The sequence below is a fragment of the Microtus oregoni genome, unplaced genomic scaffold, assembly GCF_018167655.1.
Source record: "Microtus oregoni isolate MIOR12 unplaced genomic scaffold, Mior012 000054F_ref0000373, whole genome shotgun sequence".
Taxonomy (NCBI): Eukaryota; Metazoa; Chordata; class Mammalia; order Rodentia; family Cricetidae; genus Microtus; species Microtus oregoni.
The window spans coordinates 9,272,230-9,296,171 of NW_024543830.1; the positions used below are offsets into that span (position 1 = coordinate 9,272,230).

Consider the following 23,942-nt stretch of genomic DNA (forward strand, 5'->3'; position numbering starts at 1 on the left):
ATGTACTGGAGCTCTCGGAAGCTGAGCTCACTCTTCTAAGATGAGCACCCCATCGTGGACAGGAAATGCTCACAAGTCCCCCCTAAACCCCAGGATTTATAGGCAGTTAATGGTTGTTGGGGACTAAGAGGAGTGTTATCTTCAGTGGTAGAGCCACTAAAGATGCCCATTCTCCTGCAACTGGCCCCTTATCCATGTTCCTGGACGGAACCCTTGCAGAAATCATTGTTTACACAAACACACACACACATTCACACACAAAATGTCCCATGTGCATGAAAATATCACAACAAAACCAATCGTTATGGATAATTCATATATTCTAATAAAAAAAACTAATAAAAAAATAAAGCCAACCTGGGCAACTTAGTGAGATCCAGCCTCAAAATAAAGTCAACCTAGCTCATTGGCAGGGCCCATGCTCAGCATGTCAGAGGCCTCGGGTTCAGTCCTCAACACACAGGCTTCTCCAGAGCCCCCCAGACCAGTGGTTTGTGCTTTTAGAAAGAGTACCTTGCTAAGGCTATCTGGAGAGAATGTTTCAAAAGTCATGACAGATCCCCGGAGCTGAGAGGCATTAAGAAAATGCCCAAAGAAGCCATCTTTTCTAAGAGCACCAGGAATCCCCAGCCAGCGTGCAGATGTGTGATGCTGCGGACCTCAGTGACCTTCAAAAGTGGGAGGTGCAGGGGCCACGGAGTCCCCTCCCGGTGCCATCACCAGAGCCATCATCTGAAGTGTGCTTGTCAGAGGTAAACACTGCACCTTGGATCCCAGAACATAGTAATACCAACTACTCCCCAGCTTTTCACAGCCAGGGACCCATGCCTACCCACCCCAGCCTGCCCACATGTTCTCCCTTGGGATCTTTCTGTGACCTTATTCTAGTAGACTTCCTTCTATGGTCACCGATGTGCTGTTCACTTCCTGTCTTCTCCAGGGAGTCTGTCTTGTTCTCGCCTGCATTCTCCGTACCCAGAGAGTATTTATGTATTCACAAGTAAATTAGTGGACTGAGCGAAGGAAGACATCCAGACGTGAGTGACCTGGGGGTGGGTCCATGCAAGGCCACAGCATGGAGCTCATTCCTGGAGTGGAAGCAAGTTCCTTGACCACAGAAGAGCGGGCTGACTAGAGTCACATGACAGGTGGGTCCCAGCTGCTTTCTTCTCTTGGATTTTCGCTAACCCTTAGGAAGGCTCCACACAACTGATAGAGGAACACCAGAAAAGTTCAAGAGCCTGGACCGCTGGCCCTGCTTGGAGCCGGAGGACAGAGAGAGATTCATGAAGGGACAGCAACCGGGTGGGCCGTCTGTCAGTGTGTGGGTCCTGGTCCAGCCAGCTGGAATATTCTCGGGCAGCAGGCTGATACCTGGCCTTCCCTGAACCCATCTCCATTCCCCTTGTCAGACAATAAGAACCGGAGCAAGGAAAATCAACCACTTGGGGAAGCTGGAGGGAGCTGTCCCTGGGGGAGGTAGGAAAGACGAAATGTTTGCTTGCATGGACCTGGGGTAGGAGCTTTTGCCTCTGATGCGCGAGCTGCTGGTCTGCTTTGTTGGCCTCTCTGTTCGTAGGGTCCTGGCAGCTGGCTGAGGAACCGCCCTGAGAACCAAATCAGCAGGCGGGAATGTAGCCAGGGCTCCCTGGGCCACCTCAGGGCAAAGAGACCTGTGGGTTCTTTAGGAAGAAGGCCACTTTCTGGGCCACAGCATCCAGCTCACTCGGGTTGGCTGACTGAAGGAGGTTGCTCTTTGGGACAAAATAGTGCTTCAGGAAGTGCTGGCTCACACATCTATGCAACTTCCGGGCCAGGCGCAAGAGCCCTTGGTGGAAGACCTGCCAGTCCTTGAGGTTTGGGTATTTCTCACAGGTCCAGAAGAGCACGGTCTGTGGACGAAAGATGGTGGGAACGAGTTGAGTTTTCGGGGCTCTGGGAGGAGGAGCAAGGCATCCTGGGAAAACTGGATTCCCCAGGAAATTCATGATCCATTGCCTCACCTGGGGCCTGGGGCTTAACTAGCTGCCTCACACCTCCGAGTTACTCTCTCTCCTGTTCCTCTATGCTCTCCCAGAGAGACATACTCCCTGCTTCGAGTAGAGGCCCTCTGCCTTCTGGCATACAGGGAACAAGGAAGCCCTCCTCTCCTGGACCAGAGACTACTGCCATCATGGTGGTCTCCTCTTTCCGTCGCTGCATCTGCCACTTTCTCATGGGCCTCTGCCCGGGTCTATAGGACTCCTGGGACCCCCTTCTTTGAAGATGTCCTCCTGGCCTAGTCATTGTCTTCCTGCTCTCCCATGGCAGTCTCTGCTCCAGCAAGTCCAGGTGCCCTGCTAACTTCCTCTCCTCTCACTCATTCCCTGCCTCCCTCTACTCTTCAAACAAGGAGTCTTCTGCCATTAATCCTGAAGGCTGCTCTCTTAGCCCAAGATCTCCCAGCATCAAAAGGCAGGGCAGGCACTTTCTAGCCTCACACCTCTTATCAGAGGATCAGACAGTCGACTACACCCTGCCTTTCTAACTGCTGCTCTTTTGACCCCTAAGACAATGCTCTTCCAGACTTTCTCCTCCACCCCAGCTACTCCTCTGCTTGTACCCACCTATGTCTGCTCTGCCTTGGGGTTTCTAAGGAGACCCCTCCTCCCCACCTACCTCTCCCCTGCCTGGTGCTCAGTGCTAGCTTCCCTCCTTCTTAGAAAGATGGCAAACTCACACCGCACCTTCTCCAGCCCAGAATATGCTTCTGACCTGCTTAGTCTTGGGTATGGAAAAGTTCCCTCCATTCCAACATGCCCAGACTGAACTCGTGGCCTTTCCCCACAAACCTGCTCTGCCTCTAGACCTGCTTATCCAGCCAGCAGTGCCAGACACAACCTGGGGCAGCATCCTCCCTGTCACTCACAGTTCAACCTGGTTCATCTTCCTGCTCATTGGTCTCTCAGCCCTGCCACTCAGCTTCGTTCCCCTCCCACTGTCCTCCCCACCGTGTCTCACCCTCTTTGGCAGTAGTCTAAGCTGTCTGTGCTTATTCCAGTTACCAGCCAATCTGTATGGGTTTTGTTGTTTATTTTTAAAGTATAAATCTTCATGATTTTTTTTGTTATCTAATTAACAGTTCCTCTCACTCTTGATTAACTAAAATACAAAACACGTTTCTCACTATGTAGCCCTAGTTGGCCTGGAGCTGTGTAGACCAGGCTGGCCTCATATTCACAGATAACCTCCTACTTCAGCCTCCTGAGGGCTGGGCTTAAAGGTGGGTGCCACCACACCTGGCTGAGAATGCAATTCTTAGCATGCTCTGTGAGGTTTGGCCCCTGCTTTGCTTGCCAGCCTTTCGACAGATGCAGGTATCATGAACAAGATGGAACCAGCCCAAGTGGCAATGGTGGCTGGCCAGGGCACACAGGACACAAAGATACAATGGAGAACTGTTTGTCCAGAAAGAATGAAACCCTGTCCTCTCTACATCTAAATGGCTGGAAGCAAAATGGAGGGACATGTGTTAAGTAAAATGAGCCAGGCACAGAAAGACAAACACGGCACGGTGCTTCTCACAATGGAAACTAAGAAATGAAGTTGATCTGAGTGTGGTGTGCTGAGGACCAGGAATTGGGGAAAGGGTGGGGCAAAGGGGGGCAGTGCAAAGGAAGGTTGGGTGTGATTGGTGCATCCTGTGCACACATATAAAAATGTCACACCAGACCCAATTAGTATGCACAAACACGCCAATCAAAAATAAAATCATCAATTCTAAGAAACTGTATATTTAAAGTCCTGGATTAATGAAGAGCACTTGCTGCTCATTCAGAGGACATGAGTTCAAGTCCCAGTACACCTTTCAGGTAGCTCACAATGGATTATAACTCCAGCTCCAGAGGATCTGATGCCCTCTTCTGGCCTCCTCAGGCACCTATACATACGTGGTACATACTCACATAGGCAGACACACACACACACACATATAATAACACACATTTGAGATTTTAAAAAGTAGATAATATCTTCAACTAAAGTGGACCTGGGAAAACTGGGGAGTGAGGGAGGAGGGAAGGAGGGAGAAAGAGAATACGGTGTGCATGCACACGAGCTTACACACACACACACACACACACACACACACACACACAGAATAAAACTAACCACATCTCTCACATGATACAAAACCAACTCAAAATGGATCATGGGACTGAAATATAAGGCCTGAAATTATGGAACTGAAGAAAGCGGGAACATGCTTCATGAGACTGTTGATAACAGGTTTTCAGAGAAGACCCAACAGCACGGGGGGGAGGGGCGGCGGGGATAGATGCTTGTGAACACACTGAACTCAGAGGCATCCTCTCTGCAGAGCCATCACCAGGGTGAGGTGGCGTGCGAGGGAATGTTAGCAAGCTGTATTCCTGAGGGGGTTGATATTCAGAATAAACATAGAACTCAACAACCAAATAACAACAACAAAACCACCATGAAAAGCGGATAAATGAGAGAACGTGCCATTTCTTCAAAGAAAACGCGCAGATGGACAACAAGTATATAGTCAGTCTTCAGGGAAATGCCAGGCTACTGTTTAAAAGACAAAATGAGCTGGGTGTTGGGGGTGCATGCCTTTAATTCCAGCACTCAGGAAGCAGAGGCAGGTGGATCTCTGAGTTCCAGTCTAACCTGGTCTAAAGAGTGAGTTCAAGGACAGCCAGGGCTACACAGAGAAACCCTGCCTTGAAAAAGAAAAAAAAGTGTGGGGGGCGGGCAAAATGGAGTAAAATGAGAAGACAGTAAGGACAGGGGAACTAATATAAATTAGTGTAACTTTTGCAGAAAACAGATTGGAGGTTCCTACAAAACTTAAAATTCAGGTATTCATACTGAGAAAATGAAATTAGAATGTTAAAGAGATACTGATACTCTGGTTATTGTAGTATTATTCACAGTAGCCGAGAAAAAAAAAGAGCAGCCTAGGTACCCATTAATAGAAGAACAGAGAAAATGTGGTACACCTGTATGGTGAACGACTACTCAGCCACACACACACACACACACACACACACACACACACACACAAAATGAGTGGAATTCGCCCTGTGCAGCAGCGTGGAGGGAACGGGGAACTTATGCTGAGCGAGATAAAGGAAATGGAAGACAGACTCCGTGTGCTCCCAGTCACATGTGCACTAATACGGAGGGTCTCACAGAAGCAGAGGGGAAAACAGCGCTTATGAGAAGTTAGAAACGGAGGGAGAAGGGTCAGAGGAAGGTTGGGTGGTAATATAAAAACTACAGGGGGATAGTTCAAGCCTCGCCGGCACAGCAATGTGCCCGAGGTTGACAGACAGCGACTCTTTCTGTTTTGAAATACCCAGAGGCGTGCAAAGGCTTCCGACATGAAGACGAAAGTTTGAGGAGACATGCTGGTCACTGAGGCTTTCCGTGGCGGATGTCAAACTATTAGGTGACATAAGGTGTTTATTTGTACAATAGATCATCCCTAATGTTGAATCAGAACCAGAAAGGAGGAGAGAGAGGGGCAGAGAAGACGAGGAAGAGAAAGGGCAGTCAGGGAGGGAGGGAGGAAAGAAAGTAGAATTGCTGTCAGCCCTGGCATGACACACAGCTGGGGTTTACAAGGCTCCCTGAGCAGAAACACAGTCCCTGTGGAAACCCTGGGACTGAAAACAGTTCCCACGGCCCCCTCCCGATCCCATCACACATGGGGACCCACCTAGAGACAGTTGCCCTGATTCCCCCCGCCACACCCCGTGCTCACCTGCAGGTGGTGGGTGGTGATGACTGGCCTCTTCCCTGGACACCACACATCCTCCTTCAGCTGCCTCAGGACCTGAAAGCACCGCTTGCGGCAGCCCCCATCCTCATCCAACTGCTCCAACAGCATCTGCTCTGCCTGGGGGAAACTTAGCTGCCAGTGATAGCTGGACCGGGCCACCAGGTTGAACCCAAATGACTGCAAAGAGAAAGAATTGGGAAGAAAATGAGTGCGCATAGCTTGAGGGACCCAACGGCCCCCGGCGTAGGGTATGTCTGTGAGATGGAGTATTATTCAGCCAACAAAAAGGATCATATCTAGCCATTCACAGATATGGATGGAATTGGAGTCCAAGGTGTAAAGAGCAGCCATTCAGAGAAAGACAAACACATACTGAATATTCTCACTCACATGTGGATGGCAAAACACAGAGGCCAAAGGGCAGCGTGGAAAAACACAAAGCATTTTGAGTTCACACAAGGGGCAGGGGAGGCTCAGACCACTTTAGGCAGCAGAGTCAGAGTCCTTGAGGACTTAGCAGCCTTTCCTGGGTCACAGGACTTTGTCCCATGTTTACCTGGCAGGCCCAGGGTTCCTGATGAGAAACCTGCACTTCTGGTAAGAGCAGGGGTGATGCTGCCGCTTGAGGGGGGCACACGCCTTGGAGCAGCTCTAAGGAAGCCCCTGCTTCCCCAGTAAGCTGTTACATTGTCAGTAACGAGATCAGCACAGCCCTTAGCACTCTGCAGAATGAGCCCCCGCCTGGCCACCCATACCTTGATGCATTCCACTCTGTCTGGGGGAGGCCACCGCTTCAAACACCTAGGCCACTGGGCTTTCTCAGACCAGGCTGTGGGGATCTCCACAGTAGGGGCCAGCTCTAGCTCCACCTGGCCTGTGGACGTTTCCATGGCAACCCAAACAGCAGCTCGGTTGGTTAGCACGCTGACCTTGCCTGATGGGAAAGCAACCAGAGAGACACTTGATAAAGAGGAAGAACGCCCTTGCTTTACACTAGCATCAGGGCAGATGGTCTGGGCAGCCTTCAGTGTCTGTCACACGGTGCTGGTTTTACTGACACCAGTCAGTCATTGTCACAGCCTTGCAGGGAAAGTTCATGGTCAGTGGGTCTCTCCTTTTTCTCCCCACTACTCCAGAGCTTTTCAGCACGTTATTGTAGAGGGTGTGCGTGTGCGTGTGTGTGTGTGTGTGTGTGTGCGTGCGTGTGTGTGTGTGCGTGTGTGTGCGTGCGTGTGTGTGTGTCCGTGCGTGTGTGTGTGTGCGTGTGTGTGTGTGTGCGTGTGTGTGTGTGCGTGCGTGTGTGTGTGTGTACATGCACACACTGCATGCATATGTGTGTGTGCATATGTGCGTGCGAGTGTGTGTGTGTGTGTACGTGTGCACACAAGCATGCATATGTGTGTGAGCATGTGGGTGTGTGTGTTGCAGAAGATAGAGCCCAGGGTCTCACACACGCGGATCACAATGCCTCCAAGCTATAATCCCAGCCCAGAGGTTTTCTTTTTAAGAGATAGATTCTTTCCAGAAGGCTCAACGAAGGGAAGCTATGGGAAAGATGGGAAAGGATCATATTGGCTATTGTGAGATGGAGTCTAACACGTATAGGCCTGCTCTGTTTTACCCAAGCACGCCAATGCTGGTCTGAGAGAGAAGGCAGGTGAGAGCAAGGACTCTCTGATATCAGGATTTTGCTGAAGGGTGACCCTAGCCAAGTACTCCAGCAAAGGATGACCTTGAATTTCTCATCCTCCCATCTCCACCTGGCAGAGTGCAGGGATCAGAGGTGTGTGCCGATGTATCTGATGGATGTAGTGCTGGGGTTTGAATCTGGGCTGTTCTGCGTGCCAGGCAAATAGTTATCAACTAAGCTGCATGTTACCCGAGCCTAAAACGGCCACAAGAATTAAATGACCCACCCATCCACTTTCTGTGAAGTTAACATCCATGAGACATGACCAGGATGGAGGCTTTCAGAGCTGTTCTGTTCGGACAAGCAAACAGTTACAAATGTATCATCTGACCCTGAGTCCTGCAGCCTGTGTAATTTTCATAATACATACGTGCCTGCCTATGTCTCACTCAGCAAAGGCTGCACGCGGTCTGCCAGGCAAGGGCACCATCATTTACTGGGCCAATTTTCTTGAGTAGTCATTTAGTTTTGTTTTTTTGTTTTTTTGTTTTTTTCTAGTTAGTTACTATTTTCCAACCCAGGGCAGAGGATAGTCTTGGCCATATTTCTTTGTGTGTTTGCAAACGTTTATTCGTTGAATTGCCAAGTAAGCACATCATAGAGAATAAATAACGGGCAAATGGCGCTTTCAAAACAAAACAGTGATTTTTTTTTTTTTTTTTGCTCCCAAGAACAGCACGGAAATGCCTGTTTCACCCGCCCCACCCTTCACCCAGTAAGAGCATGCTTCTCACACTTCACACGGCTGCTAATCGGCTAGGCGTTTTTAATATGCTTTTATTGCTGCTGGGATTCTTCGTAATTACTGTTTTGTTTTAGACTTTATTTTAAATTAGGTGGTGTGTGTGTGTGTGTGTGTGTGAGAGAGAGAGAGAGAGAGAGAGAGAGAGAGAGAGAGAGAGAGAGAAAGAGAGAGAGACTGTACGTACGTACATACCCATGAGGTACCCCGGGAGGTCAGCTGTGGTGTCAGATCCCTTGGAGCTGAAGTTACAAGGGGATGTGAGTTACCTGAGGTGGGAGCTAGAGACTAAACTCAGGTCCTTTGTAAGTACAGTCATGGCTTTTAACAACTGTGCATTTCTCCTGTCCTGGTAGCTGATTGTTTAATTTCATAAGACAGGGCCTGACTCTGTAACCCAGGCTGGCCTTAAACTTGTAGTAATCCTCTTGCCTCAACTTTTCCAGTGCTGGAATTACAGGCATGCACCAGTCACCACGCCTGGCAATCTGCTAGAATTTTTAATATTTTTAAAATCAACATTTTCCTTTTTTAAAATCGTTTATATTCTTCTCCCCAAATCCCTGTTTCTGAATTTTTGTTTGTTTGAGTCTGTTTTGCTTTGTGTGTCATTAGTTCTCTTGCTCAGCTCATCTTTTTCCTTCCTGGTGTATAACTACTTCTGTAATTAAGGAATTTAGTCAGTTTTCACACATGTGCATTTATGCATGCACACATGTCGCCCTGTGCTGTGCCTTCTGTGTTTGCAGTTGTCGAGGTCAATGGGTCCTAAGGCTTCAGGGCTGCTGCTGTAGGAAGCTGGCAGTTTCCAAGCATGCGCTCTCCACACCTTGTGTTCAGTTAGATGCTCTGAGTTGTATACAAAGTCCCGGTAACCATGGTGGGAGGCAGGGTTGGGGTGGGTATGGGGGGTGAGTAATGGCTGCTATAAATATGTACACTGAGGTTTGGGAAGGGCACAAAACCCACAGCCTAAGGTATGTCAGGGCAGTAATTTCTGGTAATTTCTAAGTCCCAGAAGTGTTCCCTAAGTAAGAATCCCTACCCTGCGGATTTCGTTAACAGACTAGCAGGTCACCCCGCCCCTCATCCCCCATTGCCACAGTGTAAAAGAAAACTGGCTACTGTGTCCCTTGTCGCTTTCCTTGATCATCAGCTCACCTGAGAGGTGACAGGTTCTCACTGCGTTTTCTACCAGTGTCCGGAACACCTGGAGGACTTTGGCAGGCACAATGTCCCCCTCTATGTTCACGTCTGCCTGGTGCCATTGCCACAGGGTCTTCATGAACTGCTCGGTCTCCAGCCACTGCTGCAGGCCCTCGGGGTCACGCAGAGGGCAGGTGAGCTTGGCGCCCTGCAGGTCATAGTAGCGCCAGCGCTGTGCCCCGGCCGCCTTGTATCCCGCAAGGCCTTTCAGTGGAACTGTGACGTGGAACAGGCTGGGGGCCAAAGCCTGGGGTTAGAAAAGAGAGGGAAGAGATGAGCTCACCCACGGGAGTGGGGGTGGTGACGTAGAGAGGTGCTGACCTATCCCACCAGGCAGCTTAAGTCCAAGCCTCAGCAATGTGATGAGGCCTGCAGAAAAGAGACCAAGGGATTACTGAGAATTACGTCTTTTTTTTTTTTTGTTGTTGTTGTTGTTTTGTTTTGTTTTGCCACTAACCCATCTGAGGCTGTGGCAGAGGAGGTGACTTAAGGAGTTCTGGGTCTTGTACGACCTCAAGTTCAGTATGAAGAAAACTCGGAATCCTGGAGGGACTTGTAGTTTAAGAGAGAAGAAAGGGAAGGGAAATGTATCCACTGAGCCACTTCCTTCTCCGAGGTCAAACAAGAGGTAACTTTGATACCACCTCCTCAGTGAGCAACCTAAGACTCAGAGGGGCTTGCAGATTCCTCAGGGACGCTGTCAGCAAGCAGAAGAGTGGAAATTTTAATTGAGTTCTTTTGGCTGTTTGTTCAGCGGTTCTACCCTGGGCTAGTTCTGCAGCAAAAACGATGTCCTGGGATAGCTGAACGCTCCGATGTGAAAGAGCGAAGGTGACAGATCTTTGAAGTGCCACCCACCCTTTCTCATTGCCCGTCACAATGACCCAGGGTCAGTCTGAATGACTAACCCTTGCAGAATCAAAGGTGAAATGAAAGCCTGTCTGTCTGGACAATGTGAGCCATTGAGTTGATTCTGTGTTTAATGGAAAAATGGATGTAAATCCACCCACTCCCACTCTCTGGGAACCAGTTAAGCGGTGATCAGGAAGAAAGCAAACGCAGCAGACACACAATGCCAAGGACACAGTAAGCCAGTTGGCACTGCAGATCCGCCAGAGGGACCCTGAACTCTGGCTGGACCCGGGGAACTGGCACCCTCTTTGTCCATTCAGCCACATGTTTCTTCTTTGAAGAAAGTTATGGGGAATGCAGCAACAGTTGCTTTGGTCTGGGCAGTGACCGACTGAGCTGATCCTGCCTCACTTTCCGAGAACATTTGATGGTTTAGACGATGGCACCGTATACCTTCCGGCATCCTGATGCTGGGTTAAATAGGGGGGACAAACCCCTAAACGACAGATGCATTTGGATCCCCTACTTCACATGGGTTCACAAGTCCACGGGTGGAGCTGCCCAGATGACTCTGACCATACCGTGCTGGCCACTTAAGCATGGGAATCTGAGTTCTGGTCACCAGCTCGCACAAAAAGTCAGGTGTGGAGGGCATGCCTGTAATCACAGCGCTGGGGAGGCAGAGGCAGGTGGATCCCTAGGACTTGTCCACTATCTAATATAGCTTATGGCTTCTCTTAGCACATCCACACGCACGGAGCACACACTTGAACAGGTACAAAAGCACCCACCCACATCCCCAACGACGTCAAATGCACCGCTAGCTACACAAATGGTGTTCGATAAGTACATACTTATCAAATTTAGTTCAAGATGAAAATTAAAGCCATTTTATGTATCTCTCTCTTTCTTCTCTTCTCTTCTCTCTCTCTCTCTCTCTCTCTCTCTCTCTCTCTCTCTCCAAGGTCTCCTGTATCTCAGGCTGGTCTCAGATTTGACGTGGCTCTCTGGTGGTTTGAATGAGAACGTCCCCCATAGGCTCAGGTCTTTTCAGTTGGTCCCAGTTGGTGACACTCTTTGAGGAGGTAGTATGGAGGAAGCATGCCACTGGAAGCTGACCTTGAGAATTCGGAACCTGGCTCTACCTCCACTTCATTCTGTGTCGTATTTGTGGTTGAAGATGCTTTCTGTTCCTGTGGCCACACCTGCTGCTTGCTGCCGTGTTACCAAGTTACCATCATAATCAGCTCAAGAATTATTTCTCCCAAAGTTTGCTTTGATTGCAACATTTTATCACAGCAACAGTACAGTAAACAGCAAGCTAATACAGAAATCAGAGGTGACCACGCACGTCTCATCCTCCTGCCTCCACTTCCCAAGCGCCGAGATCACAGGTGTGTGTGCTGGAGATCAAACTCAGGGCTTCGGCAAGCACTTTACCAACCAAGCCACATCTCCAACCCTATTTTAAAGCTTAATAAACAGCACAAGGTGCTAGTCAACACAGGATATGTTCTGAGCTATCAATCTAACTGGGACCATAGCAGGGAACTCTTATGGTCCAGGTCAGGGGAGAGTGATACAGTCTTGCTCTCTCTAGTCCTGGCGTTCTATTTGCCTGACTGACACTAGCCCCGGGGAGGAAGAGGTGGGCAAGTGTTCTCAAATGACAGGATCAAAGCCAGCTTTACAATCTTCCTCCTAGAATAAGTTTCCTGAAATCTGACTCTGCCTCAAAACCCACAGGTCTTTGAACCCTGCATCCACAGTCTGGGACGCACCGGGTCAGTATAGATCTTGGTGGCCAGGCTCATTCTTCAGAGGCCAAAGGTGTGTGGACTGGATGCTGGGAACGAAGCAACCAATTAGCATGGTCTTAAAACCAAGGATCTTACAGGCTGGTGGGGAAACAGGACATGTCGAACTAATGCGAAGTAAAAGAGATTTGTTTGCAGAAAAGTACTTTGGCTTCCTCTACCCTAACCTCTGTGGTCTAGGAGTGTGTGGGCTCTCGCAAGGGAAAACTTCATGGTGTTTGTGTGTGTATGTGCGAACAGTGCCTGGAAGAGCAGCTGTACTATGTTCTCAGTGGGGTGAGCCCCTCTTACACATGGAGCCCTTCCGATCCCAGGGCCTGGGTGCTTCCTGGAGCACCTCAGAGAGACCTGCTTACCTTAATGCTGTTGTTGTATGTGTTAGAGGCGGGCACGGCTTGGAATCGGCTATCCTGGTGGCTGATCTCTGCTGTCAGATGGTGGATAACTTTCTGCACCTCTTCCACACTCTGAGAAATATGCTGGCGCCTCAGGTCCACCTGGATGTGAGGGGGATCAGAAAAACAGTTACGGGACCCAAGGCACCAGCATAGGGGACAAGGCAAAAGCACGGGAAAGCCTGCTCCAAGTTCAAAACCAAAGTCTTGCCTCCCAGGACTCCAAGGGAGTTGAGCTATTTATGTCTGACAGTGACCAGAAGGACACTATTTCCTTCTAAAACATGTATGGTCACTTAATATTTATCCAGGACTAACTCCTAGGCAGAGGCTGGGGACATAGTAGCAATCAAGGCAACAGCAAAGGTGGGAGGGGGGGTTACATTGCACACCTATAGTCGGGCACATTGGAGGTAGAGGCAGGGGGATCTGATGTTCAGGACCAGCCCTGACTCTGCTGTGAGTTCAAGGCCAGCATGAGCTACATGAGTCCCTGTCTCAAAAACTTAGCAACAAATGCGATTGAGGTGCATGATGTGAAATCCAATAAAGAATCAATAAAAAGTTAAATTTGAAAAACAAAACAAAGCAAAAAAAAAAAACTTAGCAACGGATTAGACAGATGTTGTTTTCTGGTTGAAGACACATAGTTGCGCGTGCAAACTGTAATACCATACATACCAGTTTTGAAAAACGTCATAAGGAATGCCAAGTTAGGATAAAGAGAAGTGGATAAGGCGTGGTCAGAGAAGGTGACGTTTGAGTGAGTCATGGAAAGAGATCTGGAAAACAGATTCCCAAACTACTCAAAACAGCCAGATAAGAAAATCCCAAGTGGTAGAAAGAGATTGGACCAATGCTAAGTCACCCATCACTCCAGACACCAGAGAGTTCCTACAGAGCCATCCCACATAGAGACAGAATGCAAGGCTAGGAACAAACCTATCTGCACAGGTTTCATGGCCCACAGAGTCAGCCCATTGACAAATATTTATTTGGCATTCACTGTATGCTGGGTACCGCTTCATTCTGGGTCCAGGAACAAGAGAGAGAGACATGACTATGTGCTTACAGTGCTGGGGAAGCCATATGGAAGAGAATGCTAGCGTGGGGGCTCCCTCCCTGGAAAGTGTGGGGTGCTGCAGGATACAGAAGAGAGGGGATCCCTAATCTATATGCACAGATCTCTTGGATATGTACAATTCCATATACAAAGTGCTGTCTCTGAGAAACAAATCTGTACTGTTCAGATGCTCATGCTACACTGAGTAGCAAGAGACAAAGGAGGCCCCCAACTCTACAGACCTGCGAACCTCACTGGAAACATCAAGTACATGTTTTCACTGAATGCCTACTTCTTGCTAGACTGTGTACTGGTTGAATGGCAAAAGATTTACAGAGAGACTGTCAAAGTGAGACAGATTGAAATTGTCAAGGTCAGGAGCTGGGGAAAGACATGTACAGGATGCTGTGGATGCCCAGCAAAAGGACAGTTGTCTAAACTGGAGGAAAAGGGTCCTTCCTGGAGGTGGAAGGTAAGGTCAGAGGGAGTCAGCCAAGGGGCTAAGGGGTCTGGCTCTGGTACAGTGAATGAAGCCTCCATCAGTACAGAAACTGAGTGTACAAGTCTATAATCCCAGTGCTTTGGAAGGGGAAGCAGGAAGATCAATTGTGGCTTCTCAGCAAATCCTGGGATACATGGGACCTTGTCTCAGCATGCATGTGCAGGGTGGCAGGTCCTAAAAAAAAAAAAAAGAAGAGGCCAGTGGCTCCCAGGGTCTGTGGAGTTTCCCAGCCAGAATAGGGGAGCGAATGGGGACACATTACAAGTTCAGGAGGACCAAGGATCACCACTTCAAGAAGCTTGACCATGGAAACAAACAAATTAGGCAACATCAGGAGGGCCAGCCGCAGCTTCTCTCAAACTGACACCCGGGCTTAGGCATGTTCAAACATGGAGGGAAGTGTTGGTGCAGGAGGAAGAAGCCCACACACTGAGGAGAGGAGGGATTTCCCTGGAGGAAAGTGTCATGCAAATAAATGCCCAGTAACTCACCATTGCATTGCTTCAGTTGAGAAGACTAGGAAAGCTAGTGAAAAGGGAGGGGGTGGTGGGGATTGAAGACATTTCCTACTTGAAATCTGTTTTCTTCACAGGGTAGGAGAGGAGGCAATATGTAACAAGAAGCTGGAGAGGAGGCAGGGACCAGATTCCAGGCAGTAGACTAGACCAGCTTCCCAAGGGATGAGGGATGAGGGACGGCTTGGGTACTTGTGTAAAGAGGGAAGTAAGGAGTAGTAGGCATGGTGAGGCCCATGAGGCTATGGGTATGAGTGGGTTCAGCTGTTTGATAGTCTGAAGCCCTGCTTAACCCTCCAGGTCAGGCTGAGGCTCTCAGTTTGGGGTACGCTAGGGCTAGGAAAGAGTTGGAGGGGTGGAAGCTTGGTGGGGTTTCCATCATTAAGTTGGATTTTTGAGCCTGAGGATGAAATGCACATAGCCAGGCTGGTAGATTACAGGGCACTGAACAGGGGCGAATCTGCTAAACGAGTGTAGTGAGGGAAAATTACATAGAAGTATTACAAGTACCGCAATAAAGGAGCCATGCAAGATGTTCTGACTCGGTAGAGCACCGTGGTCATCAGTGGCTAGGAAGGGGTGACTGGGAGGGTATGGCGCTGAGTAGCTAAATTCTCAGAAGGCATGGAGGGCCAAGGCTAACAATCCAAAACTCCCCAAATCTTTAAGCTCATGGATATGATTACACACACACACACACACACACACACACACACACACACTCACATTAATAAACTAAGTGTCCTAAGTTGATTTCTATTGCTATGTTAAAACATAAACCAAAAATGTGGAGGAGGAAAGTGTATATTTGGCTTACTCACTCCAATCATATTCCCATACCAGGGAAGTCAGGGCAGGAACTCTAGCAGGGCAGGAACCTGCAAGCAGGAACTCAAGCAGAGACCTTGGGGGGATGCTGCTTACTGCCTTGCTCCTCACGGCTGGCTCAGCTACCTATCTTAAACAGTCCTGGACCACCTGCCCAGGGGTGGAACTGCCCACAGTGGGCTGTACCCTCCCACACCAATCATCAATCAAGAAAATGCCCCACAGACTTGCCTACAAGCCAATCTGATGGAGGCGTTTTCTCAATCGACGTTCCCTCTTCAAAATGACTCTAACTAGGCCAGGCATGGTGGCACACGCCTTTAATGCCAGCTCTTAGGAGACAGAGGCAGTAAAATCCCTGAATTTGAGGCCAGCCTGATCTACAGAGCGAGTTGCAGGGCAGCCATGGCTATGCAGAGAAATTCTGTCTGAAACAAACAAAAACAAAAACAAAAACAGCAACAGGACTCAAGCTTCTGTCAAAATGGCAAACCCGAATCAGCACACTAAGATCCGTTATAGTGTTGGCTCTGGGAGCAGGGATGCAAAACACCCCAGGGAACAGCCTTCTTCAGAACAAAAAAATTCAACAAGAATTCTTCTCTGTGGGTGAGCTTGACCACGAACTGGACCGTGACTGGGCAGAGTAAGACTGAACACACCCTGGAAGGTAGCTATCATCACTCATTATCTGGGAGCTTAGCTCACCCTCCTTGTGTGTTCTGATCCGCAGGTATGAAAATCAGACTGGAGGACTGTGCTGTCTGGAAGCTAAGACTACAAAGTCTTCTTGGGCACTTCTTACACTTAGGTGCCTTAAACTTAGAATTATTCCAGCTTCAGAAATCATCTTACCTGGTGTCACTGAACAGAACAATACCGGAGCAGCAGGTGGCTCTCCTGCATTACACTGACAATTAGTAGAACTAGACCACATGCATGCACGGGGTTTCCAATGCCATTTTCCAGTATTCTCCGCCACACCCTCAAGGACCCGAGTGCTGTTAGTGGAGCCCACCCCTTCTCTTCTTCCATGTAACAGCAGTCTAGAGCTGCCATTGGTGGGAGCTCCAGACTATTCCTGTATCCCACAGGCATACTAGGGTAATACAGCAGGGGCCAGACAGTGATGCAGGCATGGACCAGAACCCCAGGTAGGCTGTCCCTGCAGTGCCTAGGCTGCTGAAGCTGGGTACAACTTTATCAGGTGATATCTGCTCTACCCCCACATTACTGGTCACACACACAGGGATAGGCTGTTATGATGACAGCATCCCTGAGCAATCTACAGCCCCCAACTGCTCTGTGCTGGGGTTCCCAGGCCCAGGCTCAGGTTGCAACTTCAACCTAGAACCTGACAGCCCCCCTCAACTATTGCCCCCCACTTCTCTTGATTGAACCTAGGGAGACAGAGCAAGAAGTTTCAACGTCTGGGTGAAGAAATGCAGAGATGAGCCCTGAGGCCGACTGCAGAGCCATTTTGATAAAAGATGGAGGCCTTTATACAAGGGCAGGCCCCTCCAAGCCCAACCCTAGAACCCCTTTTCTTTACAGTCTTTCAAATGTCAGCAGGCCAGCCATACATACAGTCTCATCACCAACTGCCTTGCAGGCAGCAAAAAGCTTGAAAAGAAACAGGAGGAAATGGGATACTTGAAGAAAATGCACTCAAAAGCATAACCAATCCGAGCTTGATCCAGGTTTTATCCACCACCTCTGCTGCTAAAGTCAATGGACCAAAAAGGGTCCCTTCTCTTTCTCAAGGGCTGCATTTGTGGGTGCGGCAGGTCCCAGGCAGAATTGAGCCACACTGAATCAACCAGGCACATGAGGCTGGATGCTTCAAGGTCACCTGGGGCAGCAGATGACACCTTTGAGCCACAACTTTCCAGGTCCTCAGTCTCCTCTCCAGGTGTGTCTACGTGCCCTCCCACATGTCCCTGTCTCATCCGAGGCTCCCTCCCCTCCTTCCCAGCCAGAGCTTCTGGGCTATTGTTGACACACAAGTCCTTTGCTGCTATTAATAGTTCAGGTTTGCGAATAATTTACTGTTTCAAATATAAATGATTGGGGATTCAAGGCTGTTCCCTGTAACAACACCGTGCTGACTCACGGGTGTCGCAATCCTCTTCCTTGAACTCCATGGAGGGCCAAGTAAGCAGCATGTGGGAAAAGTTGTACGGGTCCTGGCTGTACCGAGAACAGGTGGTCAGCATAGATGAGCATCACCCAGGTGGAGGGCAGGTTGGAACAAATGGCTGAAAACATCCTCCCAGACAGCAGAAAGTTGGGCTGTTAATCTCGGAATTGCTTTAAATCCAATAATCAGTTAAAACAAAATAGGAACCCTCCCTGTTCTCTAGAGCCTGCCAGTTTAAAGAGAGAAAACCTTATACATTTACTGACAGACACAGAGGGAACAGTGGGCCTTCTTCTCTGCTCAATTCTGTGAGGAATGCCTAGACCTTCTGGTGTTTGTGGCTTCAAATGCAGCAACAGCAGCAGCAGCACTGTGGAGCTGGGGTCACTCAGTCCTTCCTGGGTATTGGGCACTTCATATGAACAGGAGTACCGGAGCCTCCTTTATTGTAGCATTCAATAATGATTCCCATTTTATAGATGGGGAAATTGAGGCTCAGGAAGCAGCTTGCACCAAAGTTAGGAAGTTACAGACAGGCTGTGTTTGCCACCTTGGATTCTGACTAATGAGGTGGGTGGGTAAACTGGATTTCCTCCTGGGCTTTTTTTCCTCCTCTTCCTCTGTGGAAACCTGACACACCCTCCAAGCCCTCCTCTCCGTTCCTCTTTCTGTGGACCACTTCTCCCAGCAGAGCCAAGCCCCTTCCTTTTGCTCTGCAAGGCACTCATTGCCACCCTGGGTCTTGTGTGCACTGCAGACATCACTCAGTGACTGTACAGGATGTCCCCTTCTTCCTGGGGAGTTAATACAGAATCTGCGGGTGTGGCCAGCCAGCCCTCTGGCAGGCACAGCACTTCTTTCCCATTTAGCAGACCACGGCTCTAGTCCTGAGCTTCTCCAAACCACAGAGCAGGATTTGACATAAAGCAGGGGCTTCTGCATGTGTCTGTGAGATAGAGGACTTTAGCAGAGGAGAGATGGCCTCTGGGCCCAAGCAGCTGTGATGAGACCTCAGTACCTTCCCCATATAACACTGGACTCTAGCAAAAACCTTTCATCTCTACGAACGTCTTTCTTCTTCTGTAGAAAAGGAGGTTCGCTGACAGCTACATTAAGTAAGTGTTTCTTGCACCTCAACCTATCACAGTTTCTCCTCATCTTCAGTGAACTCCAAAGGGATTCAGGCCACATCTGTGCAAGATACTCTGGGAATATGGAAGAAAAGGAATGTACCCAGGACATTGTTGGTCCCTCTAATAAGGTGGAAGGAATTAAACCTTCCAGGGTACAAGTCAGCAACCAAAGCCATGCTTGGAGGAGACAGTGTTCAATCAATAAACAATATCAGCTCCAAAGTTCCCAGGATTGCAAAGTGCTCTCTGCCTAGGTGTTAGGGGAACCTTTAAGCCAACTCTGAGCTATATGAGAAGGATTAAAATAAAAAAAAAAAATAAGGCTGGGCGGCGGTGGCGCACGCCTTTAATCCCAGAATCAGAAGGCAGAGGAAGGCAGTTCTCTGTGTGTTCGAGGCCAGCCTGGTCTACAAGAGCTAGTTCCAGGACAGGCACCAAAGCTACAGAGAAACCCTGTCTCGAAAAACAAAAACAAAAACAAATCCAGGTCTGAAGTCCTTTAGGGCAAAGCTCTTACAGGGCACTTGTGGAGGCGGGTTCCCCTTCAGGGACAAGAGATGGAGCAAGGAAGGCTCTGTCAGACTGGGAGCAAGACGCTCCAACCTCTGAGAACTGACAGACACAATTTCTAACAAACACTTAGCCCATGGTTTCCAGGCCAGACACCAGACCAGTGGTTGCCATGTACCCTGACTCTTACTCCCCATGGGAGACAGAAATCCAGATTCCTGTGCTAAGTGTCAGAAATATCTGTGAAAGGAAACTTTAGAAAATGCTTTATAGACTGAAGAGACCATGCATGAGCCCAGACTGGATTCCACATCAGGAATACCATTTATGATTTCTGCTGGTGGGAACGCCCGGAGGCAGAGGGTCAGAGAACCAGGCGAGTGAAATCACTTGAATGTCAAGCTAAAAAAGGTGGAATTTTGTTTTTCCAGAAAACACAGGACCCCAGGAAGATGCCCATCAACACTGCTTCTGTGTAGGGGTGATGGGAAGTCACTTTGTTTGCTACTGTTTTTTTAAACGTAGATTTTTTTTTCCCTTGATGGTTTTGTCTGAAAAGTGCACTCAGGGCTCACTGTGATAACGATCTTTGCTCTGTTTACATACAAAGGCCTGAAAGCCAGAGACCAGTCCCTACCTCTCAGCTTAAACCCTCTCGTTTAAACATTAACCGCCTGCTTTAGAAGCTTCATGCGTGAGTGGAACAATGGGTCATCTTACATTAAATAATATTTAAGGTCCCTACAAAGTCCATCATCAGAAGAACCTACACTGGCCTTGAACTCACAGAGATCTTCCTGCCTCTAACTGCTGAGCGCTGAGACTAAAGCTGTGCATCACCATGACCAACTTACAAATGAAATATTATCTTTTAAGGATGTATTTATTTTACTCTTATTTTACACGTATGGGTGTTTTGCCTGCATGCAGGTCAGTGCACCACAAGAGTGCCTGGCACCCATGAAGCTAACGCTCTTAGCTGCCAAGCTCTCCCTCCAGTGCCCAAATAATATTTTTTCAAACTATCAGTTTTGCAGTTTTAAAATGTTTTTCTTCTCTCTCTCACTCTCTCTCTCTCTCTCTCTCTCTCCCTCCCTCCCTCCCTCCCCCCCCCCTCTCTCTCTTTTTGAGGCAAGGTCCTATGTAGCCCAGGAAACCTTCAACTTCTGATCCTCCTGCCTCCACCTCTTAAATGCTGGCATCACAGGTATGTACCATTGTGTCTGTGCCTGGCTGGCCATTGTCCAGTGACCGCATTCAGACCCTGGTTTTATGGTAATAAGTCTAAGGCTCAGATAGAGTAACCAACCACATAAGTGTCAGCCATGGGCAGAGTCAGAGGTCAGTTCTGGGCACTAGAACCTCAGAGACCTTCTCCACATGTTGAGGCTAGTGGTCCTGTGTTCCCAAGGACCATCTTGTGATCTCCAGAAGCAGGAGAATCCTTCTGGATCAGTGTCAGTGGGATGGAGAGGAAGAGGGCGTGCCCGGGAGAGGCCAGCCCCAGCTTACCTTACTCAGAAGGCAATCTTGTAAGTCTCCCTCTGGAAGAGACTTCATGGTGTCTTGGTCAATCCCCAGGATAGCAGCAACCTTCTGCTTCTTTTCACGATGGAGGACAAAGCTGGTGGGCAGCCTTCCCAGCAGTGTTACTCTCTGGATGAAACTTCTCTGGAATTGTGAGCACGGACCAGAGACTTGGCCTCTTCTCGCAGGCTCACTGCAGTTTTCCTTTCCAATATGAGCGAATCCATCTGCCATCTTCCAGGGAATTACAGGAAGATTAAAAGGAGACTTGATGGAAATGAATTGGAGCCCACCTGTCGTTACCCGATGTTGGTTTATCCTGTCTTTTTTTATCCTCTTGTCCTGACACCAGGTGTACCTTGGCACCCAGCGTCTTTACATCTCCTTGTTCTTATCCTGTTGACAGTAAATATCCCCTGCCCTCCAATCCAGAAAATTCTGAAATTGATTTACTTCTTTACCATAAACAAATAAGAAATTGCAAACAAGCCATCTGGTGTCTCACCACCATGCCCAGTGCAAGCCTTGTCAATCAGATGAGAGCCAGGATCAGTATTTGGAAAAGCACGAGCTCGTGCATACAGAGGCAAGCTTAAACAGACACAGAGAACACACACACACACACACACACACACACACACACACACACACACACACAGAAAGGCAGGCTTACAGACAGGCACATACACGCAGAGGAAAGTAGGGCAGAGTCCTGCCTCTCACCTGCTGACCTTAGAATGTGATTTCCTTGTCCCACTTGATGGCTGACATTCAAAATAACATCAGTATAAACAGTCCCCTAAAGAGTCTAGAACACATCTCGTTTTACCAGTAAAACTCATTCTAGACAATAGCTCAGGCAGTATGTCCCCAGTCTGACTGGCCGGGGATAGTTTTACTATAGGGGAAAAAAAAAAAATCCTAGTAGCCTGATCTTCCTGAAGCTGGTTAAAATCACTGTGTATTGCCTGTGATCCAAAGGACTGACAGCCCAGCTCACGTCTGGGCTTCCAGGCAGGCAGCTCCCCAAACCTCCCTCCTCAGCGCTCTTCCACAGCTGCCAACCCCGCCTTTCTGCTCTCTCCTGTGGCCCTGCATTTGCATAGCCTCCCAGACAGCTCCAGGTGAGAGCCACATCAGACCCCACCCACCTCCTTCTCCTGGGTGTTCAGGCTGCCTGGCTCAGGCTCCATCTGACAATGCAGAACTTTTAACACGTCCTGAAAAGTGACAGCTTCCGCCGGGATCCTCAGACTCCCTCCACACTTCCTTGATTTTCTACCTGTTGTTCTGTGTCATGGAAATCCCCTTCTTTTTAGGGCACACGCTCTCAGATAATCTAGACTCTTCTTCCCTGAACTTTGTTCCCCTGGTCAACATTCCAATCGACCACATGAGTTTTCTTCACAAATGAAACAAGGGCCTCTTCCCCTTAACCCGCCTTTTGGAATTCTCTCTCCGCGTCACTTTCAACGGCATCAAAGTCCCCATTTCTCCCCCGCATACTTTTGGTTTTGCCCTTGGCTTCTGCTTTTGCTGGAACCATGACCTCAATCCCTCTCCTCTCAGACTTTTCTTGATAATAGTAAAGCTGCCCTGGCTTTCTGGAATCAAACATCCGCACCTTCCTCGGTTCTCACTCAGATGCCGAGCCATCTGTTACCCCCGTACTGCAGGTTAAAGTGTTGTATTCGGAAACTTCTCTTGTTCCAAGAGGGAAAGATTCTGGCCAGGTATGAACAGGGAAATCAGATCATTGAGCTACAGGAGAGGAACCTGGAGAAGGATAAGCTGTGAGTCCAGGGCAGCTGCCTGCAGGCGCCTTCCCACTAGAGAGCAGGTGGGTGGGTTGTATGAACACAGCATAGACTCACTGCATGGCCCAGTTCCTAGTTGGGACGGTTCCACAGCACAGGGCTGGGCACCGGCTTTTGTGGCTCCTGGCAGAAAGGCTGATGAAAACAGGCTTGCCTAGCAGATACAGGTCTCTAGTTAATTGGACAATAGGTCAGCAAAAAAAATCTGGTGGGTAAGGGTGTGCCTAGGGCCACCAAGAAGGATCCAGTTAATTCAAATTTTCCTTTATTTTTGGAAAATTCAAAAAAAAATCTCATTTTTCATGATTTACATGCAAGGCAAATTGAAAATGGAAGCCAGCTCTCTCTCAGTTTAGACTTTGAGGACCGGGCAGGTTAAATGGCTCAGCAGATATGTCTGCCACTGAGTCTGACTCTGAAGACCGAAGCTCCATCTCTCCCCACCTCCCAGGACACTGCCTCCTGTACACCTCCACACACATACACACATAATAGATAAATGTAATAGATTATCAGGACCAATAACACGTTTAATGTCTGTTTAACAAAGTAGTCAAAAAATGTTCCTGATAGTTTTGTACTGGGGTCTGGTAGCATGGTGTGTACACAGAGGTCAGAGGTCAGTCCTTGGGTGCCTTCTACCTTTTCCTGGAGACAGAGTCTTTCACTGTCCAGGGGCCTTGTCGTGTAGGTCGAGCTCCTGGACCTCTGGGTCTTACCTCCCACGTCATCATTGCTGGATCACAGGCATGTGGCATAGCAGCCAGTTTTTAACATGGGTCCCAGGGTCTAAATTCATGTCCTCACACTTTCAAGGCAAGAACCCTACTAAGGGAGCCAGCTCAAGATTTTCAAAAATCTTAAACCAAATCTAGTATTCAATGAGGGTTCTTGGGAAGACCACGCCCATCCAGGCTTACCCAATGTTTTTACTGGTTTATCCAATGGTTAAACATTTCATGGCAAGAAGGGGAAAGATTAGCCTGACCCAAATCAATCTAAAATGTGCAGATTTACTCAAGAACGTCAGGGCTGCAAATTCTAACGTATTCCTTCACGGATTCGCTTTAATTAGGAAGAGTCAAATCCAAGCGACTCAGGAGACTGGATGATGGAAGAAACCCACAATAGCGAACCATCTGCAACAGTGTCCCAGGCTGCTCTCCGTGTCCAGGGAAGCCTCTAGTGCACACAAGGTTGGTCAGTAAATATTATCAAATACTTCCTTAAAATCTGTGGCATTGCACTATAAAAATTATAGAGAAATAAGTGGTAAGCAAGGCATGGCAATTTCACCTTGCAGCTTAGCACTAGGGAGGCTGGGGCAAGAGGACTGCTTTGAGCTCTAGGCCAGTTTGGGCTCAATGTGAGACTCTTTCCCAACTCCCTCTTCCCCCAAATACCAAACAAACAAATA

General features: G+C 48.7%; 1 protein-coding gene across 2 annotated transcripts; it reads right to left on the reverse strand.

Moving 5' to 3' along the window:
* Nucleotides 1-308: 308 nt before the first annotated feature.
* On the reverse strand, nucleotides 309-21,978 carry Mab21l3 (mab-21 like 3). Of its 2 annotated transcripts, none has more exons than XM_041638146.1 (7): nucleotides 21,860-21,978; nucleotides 20,694-20,942; nucleotides 12,452-12,592; nucleotides 9,382-9,673; nucleotides 6,544-6,722; nucleotides 5,771-5,965; nucleotides 309-1,892 (listed from the first exon to the last, which is right to left on the reverse strand). In XM_041638146.1, exons 1-7 carry the CDS (start codon nucleotides 21,899-21,901, stop codon nucleotides 1,659-1,661), a joined length of 1,332 nt encoding a protein of 443 aa, XP_041494080.1. In that variant the 5' UTR covers nucleotides 21,902-21,978; the 3' UTR covers nucleotides 309-1,658. The 2 variants fall into 2 exon arrangements, with proteins under 2 accessions (XP_041494080.1, XP_041494081.1); XM_041638147.1 differs by lacking the exon at nucleotides 21,860-21,978 and adding an exon at nucleotides 21,440-21,698.
* Between the last annotated feature and the right edge of the window lie 1,964 nt (nucleotides 21,979-23,942).

Excerpts from the sequence above, each read along its gene's own strand:
- Mab21l3 (XM_041638146.1), bottom strand. The coding sequence starts at position 21,901 with ATGGAGCCTGAGCCAGGCAGCCTGAACACCCAGGAGAAGGAG. Across the intron at positions 12,593-20,693 it reads AAGATTGCCTTCTGAGTAAG|GTGGACCTGAGGCGCCAGCA; the intron begins GTAAGCTGGGGC and ends CCTCACATCCAG. Across the intron at positions 9,674-12,451 it reads CATACAACAACAGCATTAAG|GCTTTGGCCCCCAGCCTGTT; the intron begins GTAAGCAGGTCT and ends TTCTAACCCCAG.